The sequence below is a fragment of the Dermochelys coriacea genome, chromosome 2, assembly GCF_009764565.3.
Source record: "Dermochelys coriacea isolate rDerCor1 chromosome 2, rDerCor1.pri.v4, whole genome shotgun sequence".
NCBI lineage: Eukaryota > Metazoa > Chordata > Testudines > Dermochelyidae > Dermochelys > Dermochelys coriacea.
The window spans coordinates 272107874-272131818 of NC_050069.1; the positions used below are offsets into that span (position 1 = coordinate 272107874).

Consider the following 23945-nt stretch of genomic DNA (forward strand, 5'->3'; position numbering starts at 1 on the left):
ATATTCTATGATTCTATGATTCTATGTTGTGTTGCCCAGTCACACTAGAACACTTCCTATTCCATCACCAAACAAGTGCGTATTGCAGAACAGTGAGGAGGGAATGGTTCTGTGGGACTGGTGGTTGGCCCGTCATCCTGTCGGCAAAGAGAGTGCTAGAGGTTGCCATGGGCACTGGGAGGAAGGTTGGATCTGGTGATTGGAGCACTGGTCTGGGCTGTGGGAGACTTGGGTTCAGTTCCTGCTCCACAGCAAACATCCTTTGTGATCTGGACATATCACATCGGGTTTGTCTGCATGGGATGTTACTGTGCAAAAAGTCAGAGCATGAATCTACAGCACCCAAGCTTTCTACACAGAGACGTCCCATGTAGACAAGCCCTTGGTGTCTCTCTCTTTGCCTCAGTTTCCAACTGCAAAATGGGGTAATAGCCCTGCCCCCCTCACAGGGGCACTGTGATGATAAATACACTAAAGATTGTGAGGAGCCCAGATGCAGTATCAATGACAGGGACAGGAATCCTGCTTGAAACAGGCCCCGGTGGATCTGCTGTTAAAGAAGTGGAGGACCCCACTCCAGCAAACATCAACATGAAGTGCCCTACCGTCTGCTCCAGAGACTCCATCCCATGGCCATGCTGGACTGAGCATCTCCCCACTGGCAATCAAACGGACACATGACAGGCCAGAGCTCGAGTCATGCTGGTTGCTCCATCCTGGGCTAGGCAATTGCCCTCCCAAATCTCTTATGGGAGCCTTCATTTTTCCTACTGGTACCCGGAGCCCTGCTGTCTCAAGGAGATGGTCTGACCCTGCCTCCTGCTCGGGAATCGCACCGCCTCGTGGCCTGAATCTCAGGGCAGTATTTCAGACCTGCTGAGCCCAGCGGGAGTGCAGAAGGGATGCAGAAAGCCCTCTGCCCTGGGGAGTGAAAAGGTTCTCTGTGGCAGCAGATAATGTTTGCCTGTTCCCTGCCTGTCTAATCTGTTTGGGACTGTTGGCTGGACCTGAAGTCTCTGGGCCGCTCCTTGTCTTCTCCCCGTGAAACCCCCAGTGGAGAGTCCCGCTGATTTTAGTCACCCTGCTGTTGCAGGATTCCTCAAGCCCTGGTGTCAGAGTAGCAGCCGTGTTAGTCTGTATTCGCAAAAAGAAAAGGAGTACTTGTGGCACCTTAGAGACTAACAAATTTATTAGTGCATAAGCTTATAATGCATCCGATGAAGTGAGCTGTAGCTCATGAAAGCTTATGCTCTAATAAATTTGTTAGTCTCTAAGGTGCCACAAGTACTCCTTTTCTTCAAGCCCTGGTGAATACTTCCAGAGAGCCTGCTGCATCGTGGGACCTTTGCCTGGAGCCCTTGGGCACGTGCACACTCTCCTTCCTGCCTTTGAAGACCCTGGGCCACATCCGGAGGATCTGGCCGGATGGTTTCATCACCGTTCCGTTAGCAAGTGGAGTCAGGCTAGGTCCGTGCTATGAGCGAGGGGTGCAATCCCCAGGTCGCATAGACGCACTTGAGAGCTAGCTCCCATTGAGCTAGTGCACCGAGACGTGTAATGTCGCCGAGATAGCCTGGGCAGCTCCAAGCCCTGTTAGGGGCTTATTCCTTCACCTGCTCACTTCCCTGGTCCTTCTCCCATGACCAGAGAGCAGCAATCCCCGAAGTCCAAAGGTGCAAACAATTCGATGTTTATTGGGGTGAACTTCCAGCAAGCATGATTCCAGTTTCCTTCCTTAGTGTCCCCCTTCCCAGCTCTGACACCACAGAGCCTGGCCTGTGTCCCTGTTCCCATCCCCCCCTTTAGCAAAACATGATTCCAATTCCCCTACCCCCATTCCCTGTTCCCATTTCCCCCCCCCCCACTTCCTGATTGACTGCAGACTATATACTAAAACTTGAGTTCTGCTTAGCTATACCTTAACCAATCATTTTCCTGAAATTTAACTAACCAACCCTAACCTATTGTAACCCGATTATTTAACCAATTAGATCCCACCACCTTAATTAGCTCACACCCAGGAAAATTAATTATACAGCAGACAGGAAAAATCACAGAACCAGACAGATTATACAAACAATGGGGAAATGGGGACGACAAACACAGAAGTGAGGATTTCACATCCCAGCTATTGAGAAGTGCGTTCTTGCCAGACAGGATGCTACCAAACTAAGTTTCCTTTTACATCTTCTAGGCACTTCCCTTTCTCTGGAGGGGACGGGCGTTATCAGGTCAGGATTGTATCCTAATGGCCCCATAGCACCTGCTTTCAATGGGACTGGTTTGGGATGTGAGGAGGTGACCGGTCGCTTCCCAGTTTATGGCTGCCTCTGCTGCTTAGCCCAAGGCCTGAGCCTAAGCACAAGGCCTCAGCCTGTCACAGGAAGAGAAGGATCTTACACCGGCAGACAGTGATTTTGATTCTTTCTTTTATACCTCTACAACTCGCCAAGTGATAAGGATACACCTACATTCTTAGAGTCTAGCCCTTTACAGACAGGCCTGAATATCTGTATCCTAACAAGCAGCAACACGGGCTGGCTGCCCCGAGTACGTACCCGAGGGCTCAGGTGGGTTTGTACTTGGCACAGCCAGCCCCTGCCTGTGCTACTGCAGCTCCACTCCTGGTTTTAGCATGTAGCATGTATGGGACTTTGATTCATGCCCTGGCTCGTAACACACATCTGCTAAGGGAGGGCTAGGGTTTAATAATGGATCCTCCCTTTGCTGTATTCTACAGGGGCTAATGTGTCCTGAGTCCTCATCCCAAACGTATGCCAGAGACGCTGTCTGAAATCCACCTGCATCAGACCTCTCTAATCTCCCTGTTCTCAGCCGAGGACTTTGCCCCGGGGAAGTTAGACTCCGCGTTGTAGATGTCAGCAGGGCCGGGGCTTTTTGTCTGGCCAGGACTCTGCCATTTAGGAAACTTCCTAAACTTGTTGCAGCCTTCAGGGATGAAAGCACAAGCGGTGCGTCTCCACTCAGCACCCGGCTAGTGGTGTTAGACTGCGGTGCCTTGTCTAGGGTGTCAGGACCTGAGGGCTTATCCTGCCAGGGAGGAGGGGGCAGTAGTGGCCTACCTCTGCCAGGTTTCCATGCTAGAACTATAGGGCGTGTCTACACTACAGTTGGAGTGGGCTCACACTACCTGCTGCAAACAGTATGGATGTTGCAGTACTGGTGGAGGTTTGGGTGCTTATGGGTCTGGGCTTGGGTGGCTGGCCCAAGCCTCCACCTGGCTGAGCTGGGAGGCTGGCTCCCACCTGGAGCGAGAGGTCCCCTTATCTGCAGGGCTGCTCCCGGATTTCTGTGCAGATGCTGACTCAGCACCACTCTCAGCTGGGCGTTGAGGCGAATTCACTTCGGGAACCACTTCTGCATCCTTCCCCCACTGGGGTCATAGAATCATAGAATATCAGGGTTGGAAGGGACCCCAGAAGGTCATCTAGTCCAACCCCCTGCTCAAAGCAGGACCAAGTCCCAGTTAAATCATCCTAGCCAGGGCTTTGTACAGGGTCTGTACAGCCAGCTAGGACCCCACTGCCCAGCTGGGACGATGCAGAGGCTCTGGGTGGGGGTGTTCGTGGGTTGGCTCTCCTTCCACTTGCAGGCATCTGGGTTGTAGCAGAAGGAACTGAGGCCCCCAGGCTCCTTGGGTCCAGTGCATGAATGGCCCCAGCAGGCTCTGCTCTCCAGCAGCTTCCCCAGGCTCAGCGGCACTCCACGAGTGTGAACGTGCAAAGGCAGTGCTCTAGGAACCCTGGCTGCTGAGGTAATCCCCTAGTTCCTTAGCCCTTCTGTCCCCCAGCACTTAGGAGCAGGGCCTCCTGGTTTATAAAGCCGCTGCTCTCACTGGCAGGCACATCGGGGAGCAATGCGTTTCCCTGCACCCGCAGAAACACGCACAGCGTTGGCTTTCTGATATGCTCTGGATGAAGAACTCCAGTGGCCGTGCTTTCCACTCGCTGGTAAATTGCTCCCCTTCCGTCTGCTGGGACCCGCAACAGAAAGCTGTTTCGAAGCGTGCTCTTTCCCTGCAATCCGTAACCTTTGTGAACCGCAGCCCCCATACGCGTCCACACCTGCCCCTTCCATTGCTCCTGCCCCTCCCCGACCTCACCACCAAATTTGTGAATTGCAGCTGTAGCATGCCGGGGAGGCGCTGGGCTTGGCGTTCCTTGGTAGTCCAAGGGTGGAAGAGCCATTGTTATGGCGATTAACCCTGTCACTTATTATTCCTTGTAGTGACCAGTACAACCCTCCGCATCTCCCAGAGCAGGTGGAGGGTCAGGCCTGCAGGATCTGAGTGCCAGAGCAACTACACACACCAGGGACCAGGAGAAAATCTGTTAGTCAGAGGGATTCAGAGTTGACACTCCATCTTGAGCAGGAGAGAGCCAGGACAAGAGCTGATGCCAGAATAGGCGAATGAGCTCTGGACGCCATTGTTCCAGAGAGAGGATGGCAGACACAGCAGTTGGTTTCTGCACCACCTGCCCAGTGCAACCTAGTTATTCAGGGCAGCTCCTTCACCTGCCAGGCATCCTTCCTTCATGAGATAGTGGCAAAGAAAACGAGATTCCCCAAGACACATACATCCTATGTTGCCCTTGGTTCAGGGCTGCGTGTTCCCTGCGTTGGATCTCGCAGCTGTCTTGCATGTATTCGTTCATTTAATGAAGGAATTTCTGCCGAAGGTCTCCGGATAGGCGGCACGTCAGTTGTACTGTGCTCCCTCACCACAACCAACATAATCCAAACCAACCAGGAGGGAAATGGACGTATGACCAAAGTGCAAACTCACCACCCAAAGTCTCTCGTGGTGCCTGTAGCTGCAATCGCTAATAATTCCTGCCCCATCAGCGCATGCAGGGTTCTCTGCTCCAGGGAAAAATCCCTCACAAAGCAAACAAAAGCAGTGGAATAATTAATACAGATGTAGAAGCCCCCCACCAGCGGAGCAAGAAATGACAGGAGAGAGCAGTGCCAGCGTTAGCTCAATGAGCCATCCTCCTCCTTACCCCCCTCCTCCCCGGGAACCTGTTTTCACGGAGCATTTCTGATGCAGGCTGCACTTAGTGGCAGCTTGTCTGTCCAGCTGTGAATAGTGACTGTCCATCTTGCTGCTGCCTCATGCCATGGTGCGGCTCTACCCCAGAGCTGTGGGCCATCGGGGACTGCCACAGCCTCTGTTTCTCCCAGTGAAAACCCAGCCCACTCTGCCCTTACTCAGCATCTAGCAGAATCACCACCGCTCTGCGTAGCTTGGGAGTGGACTTGGGAGCCCGGGCACAAGCGCATGTGCCTGGTGCCCCAGTGGGTCAGTGTTGGCTGGGCTCAGTGATGTGTGATGCGAAGTGTCCTCCTCTGCTGGCTCTTGAGGGCCTGCAGGGACCTGCCACCAAGGCCGGCCTGGGGCCTCCTGGGCTTGCTGGGGGTGAGGTCGGGGAGCAGACTTGGGCTCCAGCTGTTTCTGTCCTTCAGTACTCTCCAGTACATTGACCCCCTTCACTGCATGCCCGTGGAGCATTCTGTGCATTGCATGGAAACAGGCATGACAACGCACCCACGGTGGAGTCCTGGGTGGGGGTGGAGCACCCACGGTGGAGTCCTGACCACAGGCCAGTGCCCAGTTGTCCAGGAACATTGGGTGGGCCATGGGCAGGGCAATGGCCTCTCACCCACGTGGCCTGAGGCTGCATTGTTGAGGCCTGTTCCCCACAGAGGGATGAAAAAGTTCTGCACCCTCTGCTGCTAGCCGGACAACAGCCCTGTCCTACCAGTCTGCGGTCACACCCGGCCAGCACTAGCCTCCAGGGCTGGGTGGGCCTGCAGCTCCTGAGCGGGGGGGTTGCATGACCATGGCTGCACGGGGAGGGGGTGCTGGGTCCATCTTGCCCCCCTTCCTCTTATGCCGGCAGACAGGCTGGGGTGAGGGGGTTGTGGTGCCTTCAGTATTGTGATTACACATAACTCTGCGTCTCCACATCACCTGACCCAGCCAGCGTGGTCAGTGGCCTGGTCCAGCACTGGACGGAGCGCAAAGCATGGGTGTGAGCCTGCTTGCTGAGGCCCATACCAGAGAAGAGGGAGGTGCTGTTGATTTGTGGGGGGACAGCCGGAAGAGATGCAGAGGTAACATGGGCCACTCCGATTGAGGGCGTTTTGGCTGGACTCCCAGCTCTGGCCGAGAAGGCAGGTCAGCCTTTCACATTTATGTGCAGCCATGGTGTTGGGGTGCAGGGACCCACGGGGCTACCTGGGGGTTAGACACCTCCCAGTTCAATGCTGTATGTGGTGCGGCATCTTAAGGCTCTCTGGGAACCGCAGCCAGCTCAGAGTTCAGCAGGAGGCTTGTGACAGGGTACATTGTGCCAGCAGCATATGGCACTGACCAGTTTGGCTTTATCCCGTGAAGCTCTTAGTGGCTTTGCACTGCCTGTCTGAGGGACACCTTTTCCATTTCTGTACTGTTGCCGTTGTGATCAGCGTAGGAGAGAGGAGCGTTTCTGGTTGGGCGTTCTCTGCATGGCCCCTCACCGGGGTGCCTGCTCCCCTGCTCCCATGTGCATCCGCCTTCAAGGCATTCTGTAGAGTTGTTCGCTGTCCCCGGGGCGGGCAGGGCTCCAGCAGGAGACTGTGAAGGCCTGGGCTTTGGGTTCTGAGCTGGTGCTTACTGTGTGGGTCACCGGAGAGGGGTGTGTTTATTTTTGTTTAAACATGGGTAGAGGAGTGTCTAGAGCGGAGGGTTCCCAGTTTGGAGGATGGAGGTGCCTAGTGCCCAGGTTGGAGGACAGGGATGTGGAGGTTGGGATGGGGGCACCTGTGGCATTTGAGGCAGAGCACAGGAGAGCAACTGGGATGAAGGCCTGGTGTGTTCAGGGCATGCCCAGTTCAGTGGCTGGTTCTGTGAGCTGCTGCACCCTCTGCCACTCCTGCAGGAGCCTCTCCTGCGGGAGCCCCTCCGCTGCCCAAGGTACCTTGCAACTGCTTTCCAAAGCTCCAGCAGCCGAAGGTTCAGCCTGGACCCGTTCTGAGACCAGGGCTTGGATACGGAGCCAGTGCCCAGAGACTAATGGGTGTGTCCCAAGAAATTATGGGAATTTGACCTTTTCTCCTGCAATTCACTTGGGTTCCTAGAAGATCTTTCAGAATCCCCTTGAAGCCACTGCTTTATGGAGCAGTGCCAGGAACTGTGGGACACGTATCCAGGGGGCAGGGCAAACTGCAGTGGTACGCCACTCCTCTGGGGCAGCCACTAGCGGCTCCATGCTCTAGTGTACTGCAGCCCAAGGTTAGATGTACTGCCGGAGTCCCTGGTGCCACAGCAAGGGGCAGTTTGAAGCCCCAGGTACTGGCTGCAGGCAGAGGCAGGAGCCGGCACGGGGTCTCTCTGAACTGCTCTGGAGATGCAGTGGGTAGGGAAAGCCGTCTGATCCTAGCCCCTATCTTCTCTCTTTCAGTGGCTCAGAAGGTGGTGGCCCTGCGGAAGAAACAGCAGCTCTCCATAGGGCCCTGCAAGTCCCTGCCCAATTCACCTAGCCATTCATCCGTCTCTGCTGCCTCTATTCCTTCTGTGCACATCAACCAGGTGAGAAATGGGACCCCACTCACACCCCTAGCACTCCCCGCTGACTGAAAGGTAAAGGCTGGGTCTGCCTAGCCACCGTCTCTGAACACAAGCCCTGGAGTAGCCAGTGCAGTTGAAGAGCAGCAGGTGGGGGGCTGCTGGCCTAGAGCCCAGAACAGCTCACTGTCTGCCTGCCTGGGGGCCAGGGGCCTGCAGGGCAAGCAGCGTGGAGCTCCCAGAGCCCCAGGGCAGGGCGTAGTGTCTAGCCTGGCTACCCCAGGCGCTGTAGATGGGGGAGCGGACACACTGTGTGGCTGTCCCTGCTATCGGCTGGATGTAGGGGCGGCCGATGGTCCCTCCCACAGCAAGGGCCAAGGGGCCAGCGGGGGTTGCAGCCAGATTGTGCTATAGGGAGGCCTGAGCTGGGACTGTGGAGACTGTAAGAGCCATGCAGGAACCTGCCCCCGCTGGGAGGCACCTGGAGAGGCTCCTACAGGGCACTGGGGGGAGCCCAGGGGGTAGGGGTGGGGTGTGTTCCTGGGAACTGCAGTTCTAGGGCTAGGAACAGGCTCTATGCCAAGGCCCGGGGCTGTCACCTGCCATGCACCAGGGGCAGGGCCAGCCCTGCAGGGAACCCCAGGGACCCAGTGCAGGGTCCCAAAGGTGGTGGAGGAGGAGGGATTGTGTTGATGGGGAGCTGGGAAAAGCAGAGTCTGTGCAGAAGGGACAGGCTCCACCATCAGCAAAGGGAACCAGGCTACCAGCAGAGAGCAGGCTAGGTTAGGGGGTAACAGCCTAGGAGCTGGGGATGCCAGCAGGGCCTGAGGAGCCCTGGTCAGGCAGGCACAGACCTCCACTGTGGAAGTCACTGAGCCAAAGGGGCTGCTGTAGCCAGGGCAGAAATTCCAGCTGACCTGGGGCAGGGACAGGCTGAGCTTGGGGTGAGACATTGCAGGGAAGGAGGAGACTTTGGGGCAGACCACTCCAGGAGCAGGATGGGGCGTTGCACCAAGGAATGAAACAAACCCTAGAAATGTGTCTGCTCTGCGGAGAGATACTGATGAGTGAAAGGCCGTGACTCAAGGCCTGGCCTCAGGAGGGGAGTACGAAGGACAGGCATTTCTGCCAGGTGGGACACGGAGGTGGTGGCTGTACCCCACGCAGGCAGGGCAGGCCGGAGTGGGGAGAGTGGCACTCTGCCCAACAGATCCCTTGAGAACACGCCTAGCGGAGACATGCACACAGCAGATCCATTTGGTGGAGAGGGAGCTGATCGGTTTCTGAACAGGTTGAAATGACAGGGTGGCCTGTGATAGCAGGGGCTGGACTCAGTGACCCAGAAGGTCCCTCCCAGCCCTGTGCACATGCAGCCCAAGGGTAAGATTGTACCATGGGCATCCAGCTCAGGGACAGGAGACTTTTCACGCAGTGCTGAGGGAGATCGGAGAGACAGCGAGGTCTAATCAAACAGTTGTAATGGGGGACTTCAGCTCCCTGCATTTAAATCCGTTAGTTCTCACAAGGGGTTTCTCCACGCTGGAAACAACTGTGTTTTGGAGCACAGGGAATGCTCCCAGGGCACAGCCATGGGCTCAAGGGGTAACTTGGGTGAGCCACCAAGTCCCAGTGAACATGGGATAGGTCAGTTCACTGTCCTGATGAGAGGAAAGATACCAAACACCGGCCAAGTGACACTCGGCTCTGGGAAGGGTGATTCCAAACCCTGAAGATCCTGGAGTCCAAAGTGAGGATGGTACAATCTTTCGATTCAGCGTGGGAGCCTGGAGGCACCAATAACAGAGCCCTAGGAGGCAGGGAAGCTATAGACCGCAAAGGCGGCAGGGCAGCAAGAGCTTAGCCAGTCTGGCTATGTGACCAGGTTCCAGGGCCGCTGAGGCAAACAGTCCCTTTCCTGGGCCAGGACATGCAGCCAAGGGTGGCCTGAAGAAGGAACAAACTCTGGCAGGTAAGGCGTGTGCGGAAAGGGGGAGCCCAAGAGGGAATTTAAAGAGCAAATATCAAAAGACATTGAAACAAATAAATATTGTCAGAGTGTTTGAGAAGCAGGAAGGCTGTGAGAAAATGGGTGGGTTCTTGGGAGCCCTAGGGGGAAGGGCACAGGTGAGGAGGAGGAGGAGGACATTGCCGAGCCATCAGTCTTCAATCCAGAGAGGATGCTGGGAGATGGCTGCCCTGGCCCTGCAGGTAAAGATGAGGTGCTGTCCGAGACAGAGGTGTACGAGAGGAGGTGCTGGACACACTGCTCAGTAGGGAGCAGCAAGTCTCCAGAACAGGATGTTTGTCTGCCCAAGAGTCCAAGCAGCTGAGCTGCTAGCAAGAGTACACGTCTTTTATTCAAGTCAACAACCACAGCAGAGACCTGGAAGGTGCAAACACTGTCCCTCACTCATAGACCTGGGAGCCTGACTCCTGGAGCACTTAAAGTGGTTGAAACAAGGATTAAACACACCGAGATGCTGAGGAGATAACGGACAAAACTGCCAGAATGAGCTGCTAGCATCTTTCATTGGGTGAGTTTCTATTCAAGTTCATGGTCTTGGTCCCTACCTTAAAGTCAGAGTTTAACAGCCAGAAGGTGCCGCCAGATCATCTGTCTGACCTCCTGTCTAGCCCAGCACCTGCCCACTCAGCCCACTCAGCGCAAAAACCCAACTGAGACACATGGGAGGCGACTGATTTGCCACAGGCAGAGACTGGGGGGGCTGAGGTGCACAATGCTCGAGCAATGAGATAGACCCAGATAATCCCAGCGAGTGATCTGCACCCACACGCTACAGAGGGAGGCGAGAAGGTCATAGCCAATATGACCTGGGGGAAGATTCCTTCCTGGCTGCACATTTAGCAGTTCATTAGACCCTGGGCATTGGAGCGAGAACCAGCCAACCCAGCACTGAGAGAGCGTTTCTTCCTGCAGCCCTGGCCCTCCCTGCCCACTGATCTCTGCACACCCTCAAGGGCTCTGAAGCCAGTCTGTGTTCCCTGGGCCTCTCGCTCCCAGCTACTGAGAGGAGCCATTCCGTGATTGGGGCTGGACCAGCCAGTGGACTCCTCAGAGCTGATACCAGGTTCTCGCTCCCAGCCCCCTGAGAGAGCTCCTGTGGCTGGGGGTCTCGTCCAGCTCTGCCCATTCCACACCCAGGACAACAGGCAGCTCGGGAGCCTCATTCTTCTGCTCCTGCCAGAGCTTTGGCCCCCACTGCCCCCCTGCTTGGTCTTGTTCTGCCAGCAGGCTGCACACACCTGGCACTCATGGGCTCTCCAGGTAGCCACTGGAGTTACCCGCTAGTTCCAGTCTCTTCTGCCCACCTTCAGGGATGCTTTTCATGAACCATTGCTGAGAAGAGGATGCCTCCGTGCTCCGTCGGGGGCAATCAAGGAGGGGCCTCGCCTTTTGGAGGCCAGGGTTTCTCCTCCCATTGTTCCCCCACCCCTTTCCTTTTGGGTAGTGCACTTGAGCCTGGACTTACCATGTCCCAGCAAATTCACCCAGCACCTTGGGGCGGATGGTAACCCTGACCTCCATCAAGCCCAGCCTAGATCGTCGGGATAAGTTCCCAGCTCTCAACGTGCCGGGCACTTACATACCCGGTGCCATGCATCTGCCTTACAGGGGTATCTCTGAGTCCCAGTGCAGGTCACTGCCATTCATAGAATTATAGAATATCAGGGTTGGAAGGGACCTCAGGAGGTCACCTAGTCCAACCCCCTGCTTAAAGCAGGACCAACCCCAACTAAATCATCCCAGCCAGGGCTTTGTCAAGCCGGGCCTTAAAAACCTAAAAGGAAGGAGATTCCACCACCTCCCTAGGGAACCCATTCCAGTGCTTCACCACCCTCCTACTGAAAAAGTTTTTCCTAATATCCAACCTAAACCTCCCGCACTGCAACTCGAGACCATTACTCCTCATTCTGTCATCTGCTACCACTGAGAACAGCCAAGATCCATCCTCTTTGGAACCCCCCTTCAGGTAGTTGAAAGCGGCTATCAAATCCCCCCTCACTCTTCTCTTCTGCAGACTAAACAATCCCAGTTCCCGCAGCCTCTCCTCATAAGTCATGTGTTCCAGTCCCCTCATCATTTTTGTTACCCTCCGCTGGAATTTTTCCAATCTTTCCACATCCTTCTTTTAGTGTGGGGCCCAAAACTGGACACAATGCTCTAGATAGGACCTCACTACTGCTGAATAGAGGGGAACAATCATGTCCCTCGATCTGCTGGCAATGCTCCTACTTATACAGCCCAAAATGCTGTTTGCCTTCTTGGCAACAAGGGCACACTGTTGACTCATATCCAGCTTCTTGTCCACTGTAACCCCTAGGTCCTTTTTCCTGAACAGTTTTTATATCCATCCATGACAGTGCTCCAGTCATGTGAGTTATTCCATCAAGTCTGTTATTCCAGTCACATCATAATTCCTTGACAGTGCCAGGACTTCCAGTTCTCCCTGCTTGTTTCCCGGGCTTTCCATCAAGTCTGTTATTCCAGTCACATCATAATTCCTTGACAGTGCCAGGACTTCCAGTTCTCCCTGCTTGTTTCCCGGTCTTCTTGCATCTGTGTATAGGCACTGGACATAACTCGCTGATTGTCCCACTTTCTCAGTATGAGGCACGCGCCCTCCCCTCTTGCGCTCTCCTGCTCTTGCTTCCCCCTGGGAATCTCACTTCCCCACTTACCTAAGGGCTTTGGTCTCCTTCCCCCTGTGAACCTAGTGTCACGGAGTCCCCGGGCGATGCTCTGGAACTGCTCCCTATGAAGCCAGCCTGGACTCTGGGGGAGCCTCCTCTCTGTGAGCAGCCTGTCTCCAGGCAAAAAGCTCACACAACTTCCACCTTCCTGGGTCTGACCTCGGAGCATTCAGCATCCTCTGCCCCTCTGTGCGCTTCCCACAGCAAGTCCACGCAGGTGGGGTCCTGTGGAAGCCAGAGGGTCCTGCCCCACAACTCCACAGTCAGATGTGATTCTTAGCCAGCCAGTAAAACAGAAGGTTTATTAGACCACAGGAACATGGTCTAAAACAGAGCTTGTAGGTGCAGAGAACAGAACCGCTCAGCCGGGTCCATTTTGGGGGGCAGTGAGCCAGTCAACCACGTCTGCACTTCACTCCTTGTCCCCAGCCAGCCCAAACTGACTCACCCTCCAGCCCCTCCTTCTTTGGGCTTTGTCCCTTCCCGGGCCAGGAGGGCACCTGATTCCTTTGTTCTCCAATCCTTTAGCTCTCACCTTGTGGGGGGGAAGAGCCCAGGTCATCAGTCTCCAGGAGACAGAGTGTCAGCCATTTATGTACATTGGCCCTTTGCTCTGCAACAATTACACCCCCTTATCCCACCACCTAAAGACTTAAGAAATGCCTGGAGAAACTGAGGCACCCCTACAATATTCAGAGGAAACATTAAGAACAGTCCCACTTCATCACACCTAGTTTAAAACCTTCCTCACTAGGTTCGCCAGCTTGCTTGTGAAGATGCTCTTCCCTCTCTTCGTTAGATGGAGCCCGTCTCTGCCTAGCCCTTCTCCTTCTTGGAACACCATCCCATGGTCAAAAAATCCAAAGCCTTCTCTCCGAAACCACCTGCATAGCCATTCGTTGACTTCCACAATTCTACAGTCTCTACGCGGGCCTTTTCCTTCCCCAGGAAGGGTGGACGAGAACACCACTTGCGCCGCAAACTCCTTTATCCTTCTTCCCAGAGCCACGTAGTCTGCAGTGATCGCTCAAGGTCATTCTTGGCAGTGTCATTGGTGCCCACGTGGCGAAGCAGGAAGGGGTAGCGATCCGAGGGCTTGATAAGTCTCGGCAGTCTCTCCGTCACATCGTGAATCCTAGCTCCTGGCAAGCAGCAGACTTCTCGGTTTTCCCGGTCAGGGAGACAGATAGCTGACTCAGTCCACCTGAGGAGGGTGTCCCTGACCACCACCACCTGCCTCCTTGTCTTGGGAATGGGGGTCATGGAACCCCAACCCTAGGACAGGGCATCTCATGCCTTCCAATTGCGGAGTCGTCTTCTGCTCCCTTCCCTCAGATGTATCATCTAGTCCACTCTCCGCATTAGTACCTGTGGAGAGAACATGAAAACGGTTGCTTACCTGTATCTGCGTTGCTGGTACATGGATGCTCCCCTTTTTCTTCTGGAGGTCGCATGCTGCCAAATTTCTTCACCGTCCTTCTGTCCCCGCTGCGCAGTCTCCTCTGAATCTTCAGAATGTTTTGCCCACAGAAGCGTATCCTGACTTCTGTCCAGGAAATCTTCAGTTTCTCTTATGCAACTTAGGGTCGATACTTGTTTCTCCAGACTTTGAACCTTCTCCTCCAATATGGAGACCAGCTTGCAGTTTGTACAGACAAAGTTGCTTCTGTCTTGTGGGAGAAAGACAAACATGGCACATCCTGTGCAGTCACAACAGCTGATTGCTCACCATCCATATTACCTTCCTTCTATGAGCTTCCTCGGATGTTGCAGTGACTTCTCAGAGAAGCCTGCAAGATGGAAGCCTCAGTGGGCTCTCCCCAGGCAAACTCCCTCTGTTAGCCTCTCCACTGTTCGCCGCTCAGCTGGTTCATAGCTGGCTGCCTCTTTATAACAGTCAGGCCCACTCAAGGCCCACCTGGAACAAAGCACTCCCAATTCAAACTTTTCAAGCACAAGGTCAAACTGACAAACTGTCCCTGCAACAGACACTCAGATACTCACCAACGCAGCCCCCCAATGCAGCCCTTAGCGTACTCCTCTTGGACAGATCCCAGGCAAACTCCCTCTGTTAGCTTTTCCACTCTTTGCCTCTCGTGGCCCCAACAGGCTTTACCAAGCACCCGGCGGGAGGGACAGCCGTCCTCTGATGTTGGGGCACATGCTGGAGAGAATGCAGGAGGTTTTGGTAATATTTCTATAAACACTATGTGTGACTCAATGTACCCTCTCCATTTATGTTGCTACCCGCTGGGTGCGAAGGGGTTAACTTCTTCTCTGGGACCAGGAGACTAAGAGCTTGGTGTGGGAGGCGCAGAGGAGGTACAAGGCACTGTTGAGGCCTGGCCACATCTGGGCCTCTGCGGAGATGCTGGAAACCTCCGTGATGGCAGATTAGTTTAAATGATTGGAAGCAAAGGAAGCTGAAGCGTGAACCCAGCGTGCGGAGACAGAGAAACTGAGGCAGGAGCAGCTGGGTGTTAGATGTGCAGCTGCAGACACCCAGACCTGCAGCTGGAGGGGGAGAGAGGGTGGCAGGGAGTCAGAACATCTGCTTCTGCCAGTGTGGGCTCTGCCTGAAACTTGGCTTCCCCGTGCTGACCTGAGGACTCAGAGTCCAGGTGACAGATAAGTGCTGCCTTGTGAGTGGGCCGTGCTGCAGACTGGGAGCGTCGCTCCCTGACAGAGACACATCTCTGCAGGAGTCTGGGGAGCCACACTGCAAGTCAGATGGGGCTGGAGCCCGCAGGCCTGGTCTGGGAGCGTGGGTCTGTGGGGTTCACTGTGGGGAAAGCTAAGCCTAGAGCTCGGCAAACCATGGGGGTCCTCCCTGAAAGTATATCGAGGCCATGGCAGAGCTCGCCCCTGGAGAGCCTAGAAATCTAATGAGGTTCAATAAGGATAAGTGCAGGGTCCTGCACTTAGGATGGAAGAATCCAATGCACCGCTACAGACTAGGGACCGAATGGCTCGGCAGCAGTTCTGCGGAAAAGGACCTAGGGGTGACAGTGGACGAGAAGCTGGATATGAGTCAGCAGTGTGCCCTTGTTGCCAAGAAGGCCAATGGCATTTTGGGTTGTATAAGTAGGGGCATAGCGAGCAGATCGAGGGACGTGATCGTTCCCCTCTATTCGACACTGGTGAGGCCTCATCTGGAGTACTGTGTCCAGTTTTGGGCCCCACACTACAGGAAGGATGTGGATAAATTGGAAAGAGTACAACGAAGGGCAACGAAAATGATTAGGGGTCTAGAGCACATGACTTATGAGGAGAGGCTGAGGGAGCTGGGATTGTTTAGTCTGCAGAAGAGAAGAATGAGGGGGGATTTGATAGCTGCTTTCAACTACCTGAAAGGGGGTTTCAAAGAGGATGGCTCTAGACTGTTCTCAATGGTGGCAGATGACAGAACGAGGAGTAATGGTCTCAAGTTGCAATGGGGGAGGTTTAGATTGGATATTAGGAAAAACTTTTTCACTAAGAGGGTGGTGAAACACTGGAATGCGTTACCTAGGGAGGTGGTAGAATCTCCTTCCTTAGAGGTTTTTAAGGTCAGGCTTGACAAAGCCCTGGCTGGGATGATTTAACTGGGACTTGGTCCTGCTTTGAGCAGGGGGTTGGACTAGATGACCTTCTGGGGTCCCTTCCAACCCTGATATTCTATGATTCTATGATTCTTTTGGCCCAATCTTCCAATTTGTCTAGGTCCTTCTGTATCCTATCCCTCCCCTCCAGCGTATCTACCACTCCTCCCAGTTTAGTATCATCCGCAAATTTGCTGAGAGTGCAATCCACACCATCCTCCAGATCATTTATGAAGATATTGAACAAAACGGGCCCCAGGACCGACCCCTGGGGCACTCCACTTGACACCGGCTGCCAACTAGACATGGAGCCATTGATCACTACCCGTTGAGCCCGACAATCTAGCCAGCTTTCTACCCACCTTATAGTGCATTCATCCAGCCCATACTTCCTTAACTTGCTGACAAGAATGCTGTGGGAGACCGTGTCAAAAGCTTTGCTAAAGTCAAGAAACAATACATCCACTGCTTTCCCTTCATCCACAGAACCAGTAATCTCATCATAAAAGGCGATTAGATTAGTCAGGCATGACCTTCCCTTGGTGAATCCATGCTGACTGTTCCTGATCACTTTCCTCTCCTCTAAGTGCTTCAGGATTGATTCTTTGAGGACCTGCTCCATGATTTTTCCAGGGACTGAGGTGAGGCTGACCGGCCTGTAGTTCCCAGGATCCTCCTTCTTCCCTTTTTTAAAGATGGGCACTACATTAGCCTTTTTCCAGTCATCCGGGACTTACCCCGTTCGCCACGAGTTTTCAAAGATAATGGCCAAGGGCTCTGCAATCACAGCCGCCAATTCCCTCAGCACTCTCGGATGCAATTCGTCCGGCCCCATGGACTTGTGCACGTCCAGCTTTTCTAAATAGTCCCTAACCACCTCTATCTCTACAGAGGGCTGGCCATCTCTTCCCCATTTTGTGATGCCCAGCACAGCAGTCTGGGAGCTGACCTTGTTAGTGAAAACAGAGGCAAAAAAGCATTGAGTACATTAGCTTTTTCCACATCCTCTGTCACTAGCTTGCCTCCCTCATTCAGTAAGGGGCCCACACTTTCCTTGGCTTTCTTCTTGTTGCCAACATACCTGAAGAAACCCTTCTTGTTACTCTTGACATCTCTTGCTAGCTGCAGCTCCAGGTGCGATTTGGCCCTCCTGATATCTTTCCTACATGCCCGAGCAATATTTTTATACTCTTCCCTGGTCATATGTCCAACCTTCCACTTCTTGTAAGCTTCTTTTTTATGTTTAAGATCCGCTAAGATTTCACCATTAAGCCAAGCTGGTCGCCTGCCATATTTACTATTCTTTCGACTCATCGGGATGGTTTGTCCCTGTAACCTCAACAGGGATTCCTTGAAATACAGCCAGCTCTCCTGGACTCCCTTCCCTTTCATGTTAGTCCCCCAGGGGATCCTGGCCATCTGTTCCCTGAGGGAGTCAAAGTCTGCTTTCCTGAAGTCCAGGGTCCGTATCCTGCTGCTTACCTTTCTTCCCTGCGTCAGGATCCTGAACTCAACCAACTCATGGTCACTGCCTCCCAGATTCCCATCCACTTTTGCTTCCCCCACTAATTCTACCCGGTTTGTGAGAAGCAGGTCAAGAAGAGCTCTGCCCCTAGTTGGCTCCCCTAGCACTTGCACCAGGAAATTGTCCCCTACCCTTTCCAAAAACTTCCTGGATTGTCTGTGCACCACTGTATTGCTCTCCCAGCAGATATCAGGGTGATTGAAGTCTTCCCATAAGAACCAGGGCCTGCGATCTAGTAACTTCTGTTAGTTGCCGGAAGAAAGCCTCGTCCACCTCATCCCCCTGGTCCGGTGGTCTATAGCAGACTCCCACCATGACATCACTCTTGTTGCACACACTTCTAAACTTAATCCAGAGACACTCAGGTTTTTCCACAGTTTCGTACCGGAGCTCTGAGCAGTCATACTGCTCCCTTACATACAGTGCTACTCCCCCACCTTTTCTGCCCTGCCTGTCCTTCCTGAACAGTTTATAACCATCCATGACTGTACTCCAGTCATGTGAGTTATCCCACCAAGTCTCTGTTATTCCAATCACGTCATAATTCCTTGACATCACCAGGACCTCCAGTTCTCCCTGCTTGTTTCCAAGGCTTTGTGCATTTGTATATAAGCACTTGAGATAACCTGTTGATCGCCCCTCATTCCCAGTATGAGGCAGGAGCCCTCCCCTCACAGACATTCCTGCCTGTGCTTCCTCCCGGTATCCCGCTTTCCCCACTTACCTCAGGGCTTTGGTCTCCTTCCCCCGGTGAACCTAGTTTAAAGCCCTCCTCACTAGGTTAGCCAGCCTGCTGGCAAAGATGTTCTTCCCTCTCTTCGTAAGATGGAGCCCGTCTCTGCCCAGCACTCCTCCTTCATGGAACACCATCCCATGGTCAAAGAATCCAAAGCCTTCTCTCCGACACCACCTGCGTAGCCATTCGTTGACCTCCACGATTCGACGGTCCCTACCCAGGCCTTTTCCTTCCACGGGGAGGATGGACGAGAACACCACTTGCGCCTCCAACTCCTTTATCCTTCTTCCCAGAGCCACGTAGTCCGCAGTGATCCGCTCAAGGTCATTCTTGGCAGTATCATTGGTGCCCACGTGGAGAAGCAGGAAGGGGTAGCGATCCGAGGGCTTGATGAGTCTCGGCAGTCTCTCCGTCACATCACGAATCTTAGCCCCTGGCAAGCAGCAGACTTCTCGGTTTTCCCGGTCAGGGCGGCAGATAGATGACTCAGTCCCCCGGAGGAGAGAGTCCCCGACCACCACCACCCGCCTTCTCCTCTTGGGAGTGGTGGTCGTGGAACCCCCAACCTCAGGACATCGCATCTCATGCCTCCCAACCAGCGGAGTCTCCTTCTGCTTTCTCCCCCCAGACATATCATCTGGTCCACTCTCCGCATTGGTACCTGTGGAGAGAACATGAAAGCGGTTAGTTACCTGTGTCTGTGTTACTGGAACCCGGACATTCCGCTTACCTCTTCTGGAGGTCACATGTTGCCAAGCTTCTTCACTGGCCTCTTGGCTCCTCTGTGCAACCTGCTCTATATCTTTAGAGCTTTGTGCCCCTAGAAGGCTATCCTGAGTTTGGTCCAGAAAATCCTCAGTCTCTCGTATACAACGCAGGGTCGTTACCTGTTGCTCCAGACCTTCAATCTTCTCTTCCATATGGAGACCAGCTTGCACTTTGTACAGACAAAGTCGCTTCTGTCCTGTGGAAGAAAGACAAACATGGCACATCCAGTGCAGGTCACAACAGCTGAACCCCCCCCTTCCATATCACCTACCTACTATGAGCTTCCTCAGAGACGTTGGCAAGATGTAAGCCTCACTGGGCTCACTCCAGGCGAACTCCCAGGCAAACTCCTGCTGTGAGCTGCTCTGCTGTCCCCGCTGCTCCGCTGGTTCGCTGCCGCTCAGCTGGTTCGCGAGGCTCTGGCTATTTTCAAACAGCCAGGCTTCCCTGACGCCTGTTCATGGACAGGAAGTCTTCCCTGTTCATGGACAGGAAGTCTCCTGCATGCTTTCTCCAGGGCCTCTCATCTTCAGGGTCATTGGGGAGAATAGATGAGACGCAGCTACAATGAATTGTGCAGCTCCTTTCGAGGCGAGACAGACCTGCTACGTGTGTCCATATGACCTGCTCGCACTTCCAAACATCCTGGATCTTCTGTCTTAGAAGCAGGGGCAGATCCTTCAGGTCCCTGCCGCTGGCCACATGGATGTTAATTCACTGAGCATCACCAAAAGATCCCGTGCCACAGATGTCCATGGCATCCTCATCCACAGCAAGGAACTATCCACCAGCTCCCTCTGCAGGGTTTTCTGTCTGGGGTACTCGGACACACCTGGTTCCTGTACACATTCCTGCCCCGAGTGAATTGTCTCCTTCACTTGTAGCAAACCGGTTCTGCCATCACTTAAGTCAGAGCCCCCTTGGCTGCAGCCTCTGCCTGCCATCCGCCTGAGCCTACCTGGTGCTCACCCTCTGTGGTCCCCCAGACTCCTCCAGGCTGTTAATCCATCAGTTAGAAGGCCCAGCTAGCAGCAGCTCAGCCTAGTCCGCCTGGTCTTTGGGAACCCAGGAAGGACTGTTCCCTTTATCACCAGTCTCTCTCAATGGCTTTCTCGGTGGCTGTCATCACAGCCAGAGATAGTGGGCTGCGAGCCCTGATGCCTCACTTTCCAACATGGTGCTCATAGGGATGGGGGAAGCTCAGTCCCTGCCCAAGTCTTCTCCAAGGTATGTTCTTGCTCCCAGCTGAAGCAGGCAGGTGACCGATCTGATTCCTCACCCTGGGGAGGCGAGGCTGCATGCCTTGGGTGCTCAGAGAGCCCTTTCTGTTTATCCAGATAGAACAAAATCACTCAGGAGTTGCCTTGTGGTTTGCAGCCCGCAGTGATAGTTCTGGGGGCAATCTTTTCCCCAGAGGTTATCCCAGTGGACCAGCCCAGTTTGTTGTGAGCTGCAGACCTCTCCCCTCCTTTGGGTATTGGCACTGCAGTTCTTTTAGCAAGACTTAGGAACCTTGCTTCCAGAGAGCTTGGCAGGGTTGCATCATGGAGTTCAATCCTCACCTTGACGTTGTGGTATTGTCTAGATCTGGCTCCCTCCTCAGACCTCACCTGCCTTGTTTGGGAGCTGCTCGCTCGTCGTCGGATTGTCAGCAGTGCGTGTTGATCCACAGTGGCAGGAGGAGGAGATGGTTTTGCAGATCCTGCAACCTGCACTCCTCTCACACTCCTTCGAGGCCATCTTGCCCTCTGGATCAGTGAGGGAAGGACACGGTGGGGGAGGCTGCATCCCCTGGGGTGACTCTGGGAGGGGTGCCGGTGGAGACACAGTATCCAGGCGCAATCCCAATGGATGCTGCTGGCCAGGAGACCCCGCATGTGCCCTGGCAGTGGGATTCACCCAGACAAATGTCACCAGCAGCAGGTTACTGTACAGTCAGGAGCCATTCTTTATACAGTGTGCACTTGGACGAGGAACTCATGGCCACTAAACCGCATGGAGTCCAAGGGCTGAGCTGAAGTGTGACAAGGGTCAGGTGTTTGTCTGGATACAGTTGCATCTGGAGCTGCTACAGTGGGGTGACAAGAAACTGAAATGAACCCAAGAGTCTGGCAGGGCTCCCTGGCCTCCTGCTTTGGGGTGTTTGCAGCCTCCACTGGAAGGAGCAGGAGAAGAACACAGGACTTCTTGGCCTTCCTCATGCAGCCGGCATTGTGCCAGCTGTGCCTTGCCTGAGCTACTCTGGCTGGTCCAGGGCTGCTGGGACAGTCTGTGTGGCGGGGGTGCCGAAAGCCATTGAACTGAACTAACCCTGCATACAATGGAAACCCCACTGCACCCCTAGGTCCAGCACTGAGAGGCTAGTCCTACAGCCCTCAGAGAAGCCAGCCCCGCTGCAGCGTCACGAGCCGCATCCCAGCTCGGGGAGAACACGGAGTCAGGGTTGTTGTGAGCTGTGTGGTCCCCCGCAAGCTCGTGCCCTCCGTTCCAAGCCCTTGTCTGAGCCGGCTTCCCTGGAGCGCCAGGGGCAGTCTGAGGTGGCCCTGCCGTGCGAGGTCACTCAGGGGGATGGTTGTAGCACCCAGGGGCAGCCTGCTGGCGGGTCCCAGGCTCACCCAGCGCTCTCACTCTCTCTCTCTCTCTCGCAGGCCACCAATGGTAGCGGCGCCTTTAGCGACTACTCTTCGTCCGTGCCCTCCACCCCCAGCATCAGCCAGCGGGAGCTGCGCATCGAGACCATCGCTGCCTCCAATACGCCCACCCCCATCCGCAAGCAGTCCAAGCGGCGCTCCAACATCTTCACGGTAAGTGTGGCCAGTGGCGGGACGCACCAGGCAGGCGTGGCCCCATCAGCACAGGGCGGCCGTGCTCACGGCCATTCGTGTGCTAGGGCCACGGCACAGAGCGTGACTTCTGTGGGCTCGTGAGGGCGGAGAGGCTGTGGGGAGCGCAATGCAGTGCGTGTTCGTGTGTGTGTTTGTGCATGCATGTGTGTGCATCCTCTGTGTGCGTGTGTGAATCCTCCCCGAGTGTGTGTGTGTGTGTGTGTGTGTGTGTGTGTGTGTGCGCACGCATGTGTGCATACTCTGTGTGCGTGAATCCTCCCCGAGTATGTGTGTGTGCATCCTCAGTGTGTGTGTGTGTGTGTGTGTGTAGGAATCCTCTCCGTATGTGTATGTGCGTTCTCCGTGTGTGTGAATCCTCCCCTTGTGCATGTGCATCCTCTGTGTGCATATATATCCTATGCGTACGTGGGTCTCCTCTGCGTGCATGACCATGTGCACTCTGTGTGTGTGTGTGTGTGTGTATCCTCCATGCACGTGTGCATCCTCCTTGTGTGGGGAGTGAGGAGTGGCTCTGCCTGTGTGGCCGTACAGCACTGGTGCTCCTTTCCCATCGCTCTCCCTGGGGCCATGTCCCCCGAACAGGGGCTGACGTCCCCAGAGGCTGGGACTCTGTTTCTGCACTGGCTGAATAAGCCAGGCAGGGTCTCGTGGGCGGTGGTGCTCAGAGCCAGCAATGGCGCATGGAGTCCCTCTTGCATCCATGTGTGACGCTAGCCGGACACCGAGGAGCATTGTGGGGCCCCTGCTGATATGTAGGGGGAGGGCTGGGCATGTTTGAACCAGGGGATTGAGGGACCCCAAGCCCCACGACATCATGAGGAGTCAATTGGGACATTTATAGCTGTTGTTTCTGCTGGTTGTGTTTGCACTCCATCTCTCAGCACACTCTACACCCATGTGCAAACACAGCCACCCCACTGTCCCCAAGGCACCTAGGCCTCCCCCCACACACACCATCCCAGCATACACCACGTGAACCTCCATCCCCCTCTCTGAACACACACAGCAATTGGGAACTCCACTGTTCTCCAACACCAATACACCGGTGAGCACACCCGCCCACTGTTCCCCAACACCTATACACCCACCCACTGCTCCCCAACACCCGTACACTAGCGCACACACACACCCACTGCTCCCCAAAACCTGTATACCAGTGCATGCACACACTCATTGTTCCCCAGCACCCATACACCAGTGCGCACACCTGCCCACTGTTCCCCAACACCCACACATACCCACCTTCCCAACGTACATACCCATATGCCCAATGCATACACCTCTTACCCACCTGCACCTCCCCAATGCACACAGTTCCCACCGTGGACCCTGCTGCTCCCCAGCACCCTTCAGCATACGCACCCCCCACATTCTCTCAACAAGGGCCTGTAGCGTCTCCTACGTGGTCATGCTCACTGTTGTGCTCCTGTTCTAATGGATGTCCTGCTTCCTCCCCCGTCGTTACTCTCGCTCATGCTCACACTTGCTGTTGTGCACCAGTGCACACCGGTTCTCTCATGTGCTCTCATGCTTGTCCACACACCCACTGATTCTGGACTCGCCGTCGGTTCATGTTCACGCTCTCCCTTTCGCTCCTGCTGGAGCGCATCAGGCTTGTGGTGACATGCTCATTCTCAGCTTCTTCATTCTGGGGCTCATGCTTCATCACTATGAAAGTCATCAATTGGGGCTCACGCTTGCTTGCCGTCTCTAGGGATTCCTGCTTGCTTGCCCTCTCTTGCTCAGTCTGGGGCTCAGGCTTGCTTGCCGTCTCTAGGGGGTCCCTGCTCGCTTACCTTCTATGTGGGGCTCACGCTCACTCAGTCTGGGGTTCACACTCGCTCTTTGGGGGGCACATGCTCAGTCTGGGGCTCACGCTTGCCATCTCTAGGGGGTTCCTGCTCGCTTGTCTTCTCTGTGGGGCTCACGCTCGCTCAGTTTGCGGCTCACACTCGCTCTCTGTGGGGTTCATGCTCGCTCAGTCTGGGGTTCTTGCTCACTTGACTTTGTGCTGGGGCTCACACTCGCTCACTCATTCTGGGGCTCACGCTCACTGGCTGCACGCACATGACTCACATAGGGTGGTGGTGGCAGCAGCAGGATTTGAAGGTGTGGATTTCCTCCCTCCCCCCACAGCTGGGCTGGGCAGAGCAGTTTGTCCGGCTGCTAGCACGGCCAAGCACCCCGCCCCATCCCTGCGTACATG

At 54.7% G+C, this 23945-nt stretch overlaps 1 protein-coding gene across 4 annotated transcripts in view; it reads left to right on the forward strand.

Moving 5' to 3' along the window:
- AGAP3 (ArfGAP with GTPase domain, ankyrin repeat and PH domain 3) overlaps window positions 1–23945 on the forward strand; it is a 243096-nt gene that overhangs the window by 127404 nt on the left and 91747 nt on the right. For all 4 annotated transcript variants that reach the window (XM_038388865.2, XM_038388867.2, XM_043509842.1 and 1 more), the window contains exons 7-8: window positions 7467–7594; window positions 21542–21697. In XM_038388865.2, coding sequence (XP_038244793.1) covers window positions 7467–7594; window positions 21542–21697 — 284 coding nt within the window. The remainder of the gene's footprint in view (window positions 1–7466; window positions 7595–21541; window positions 21698–23945) is intronic.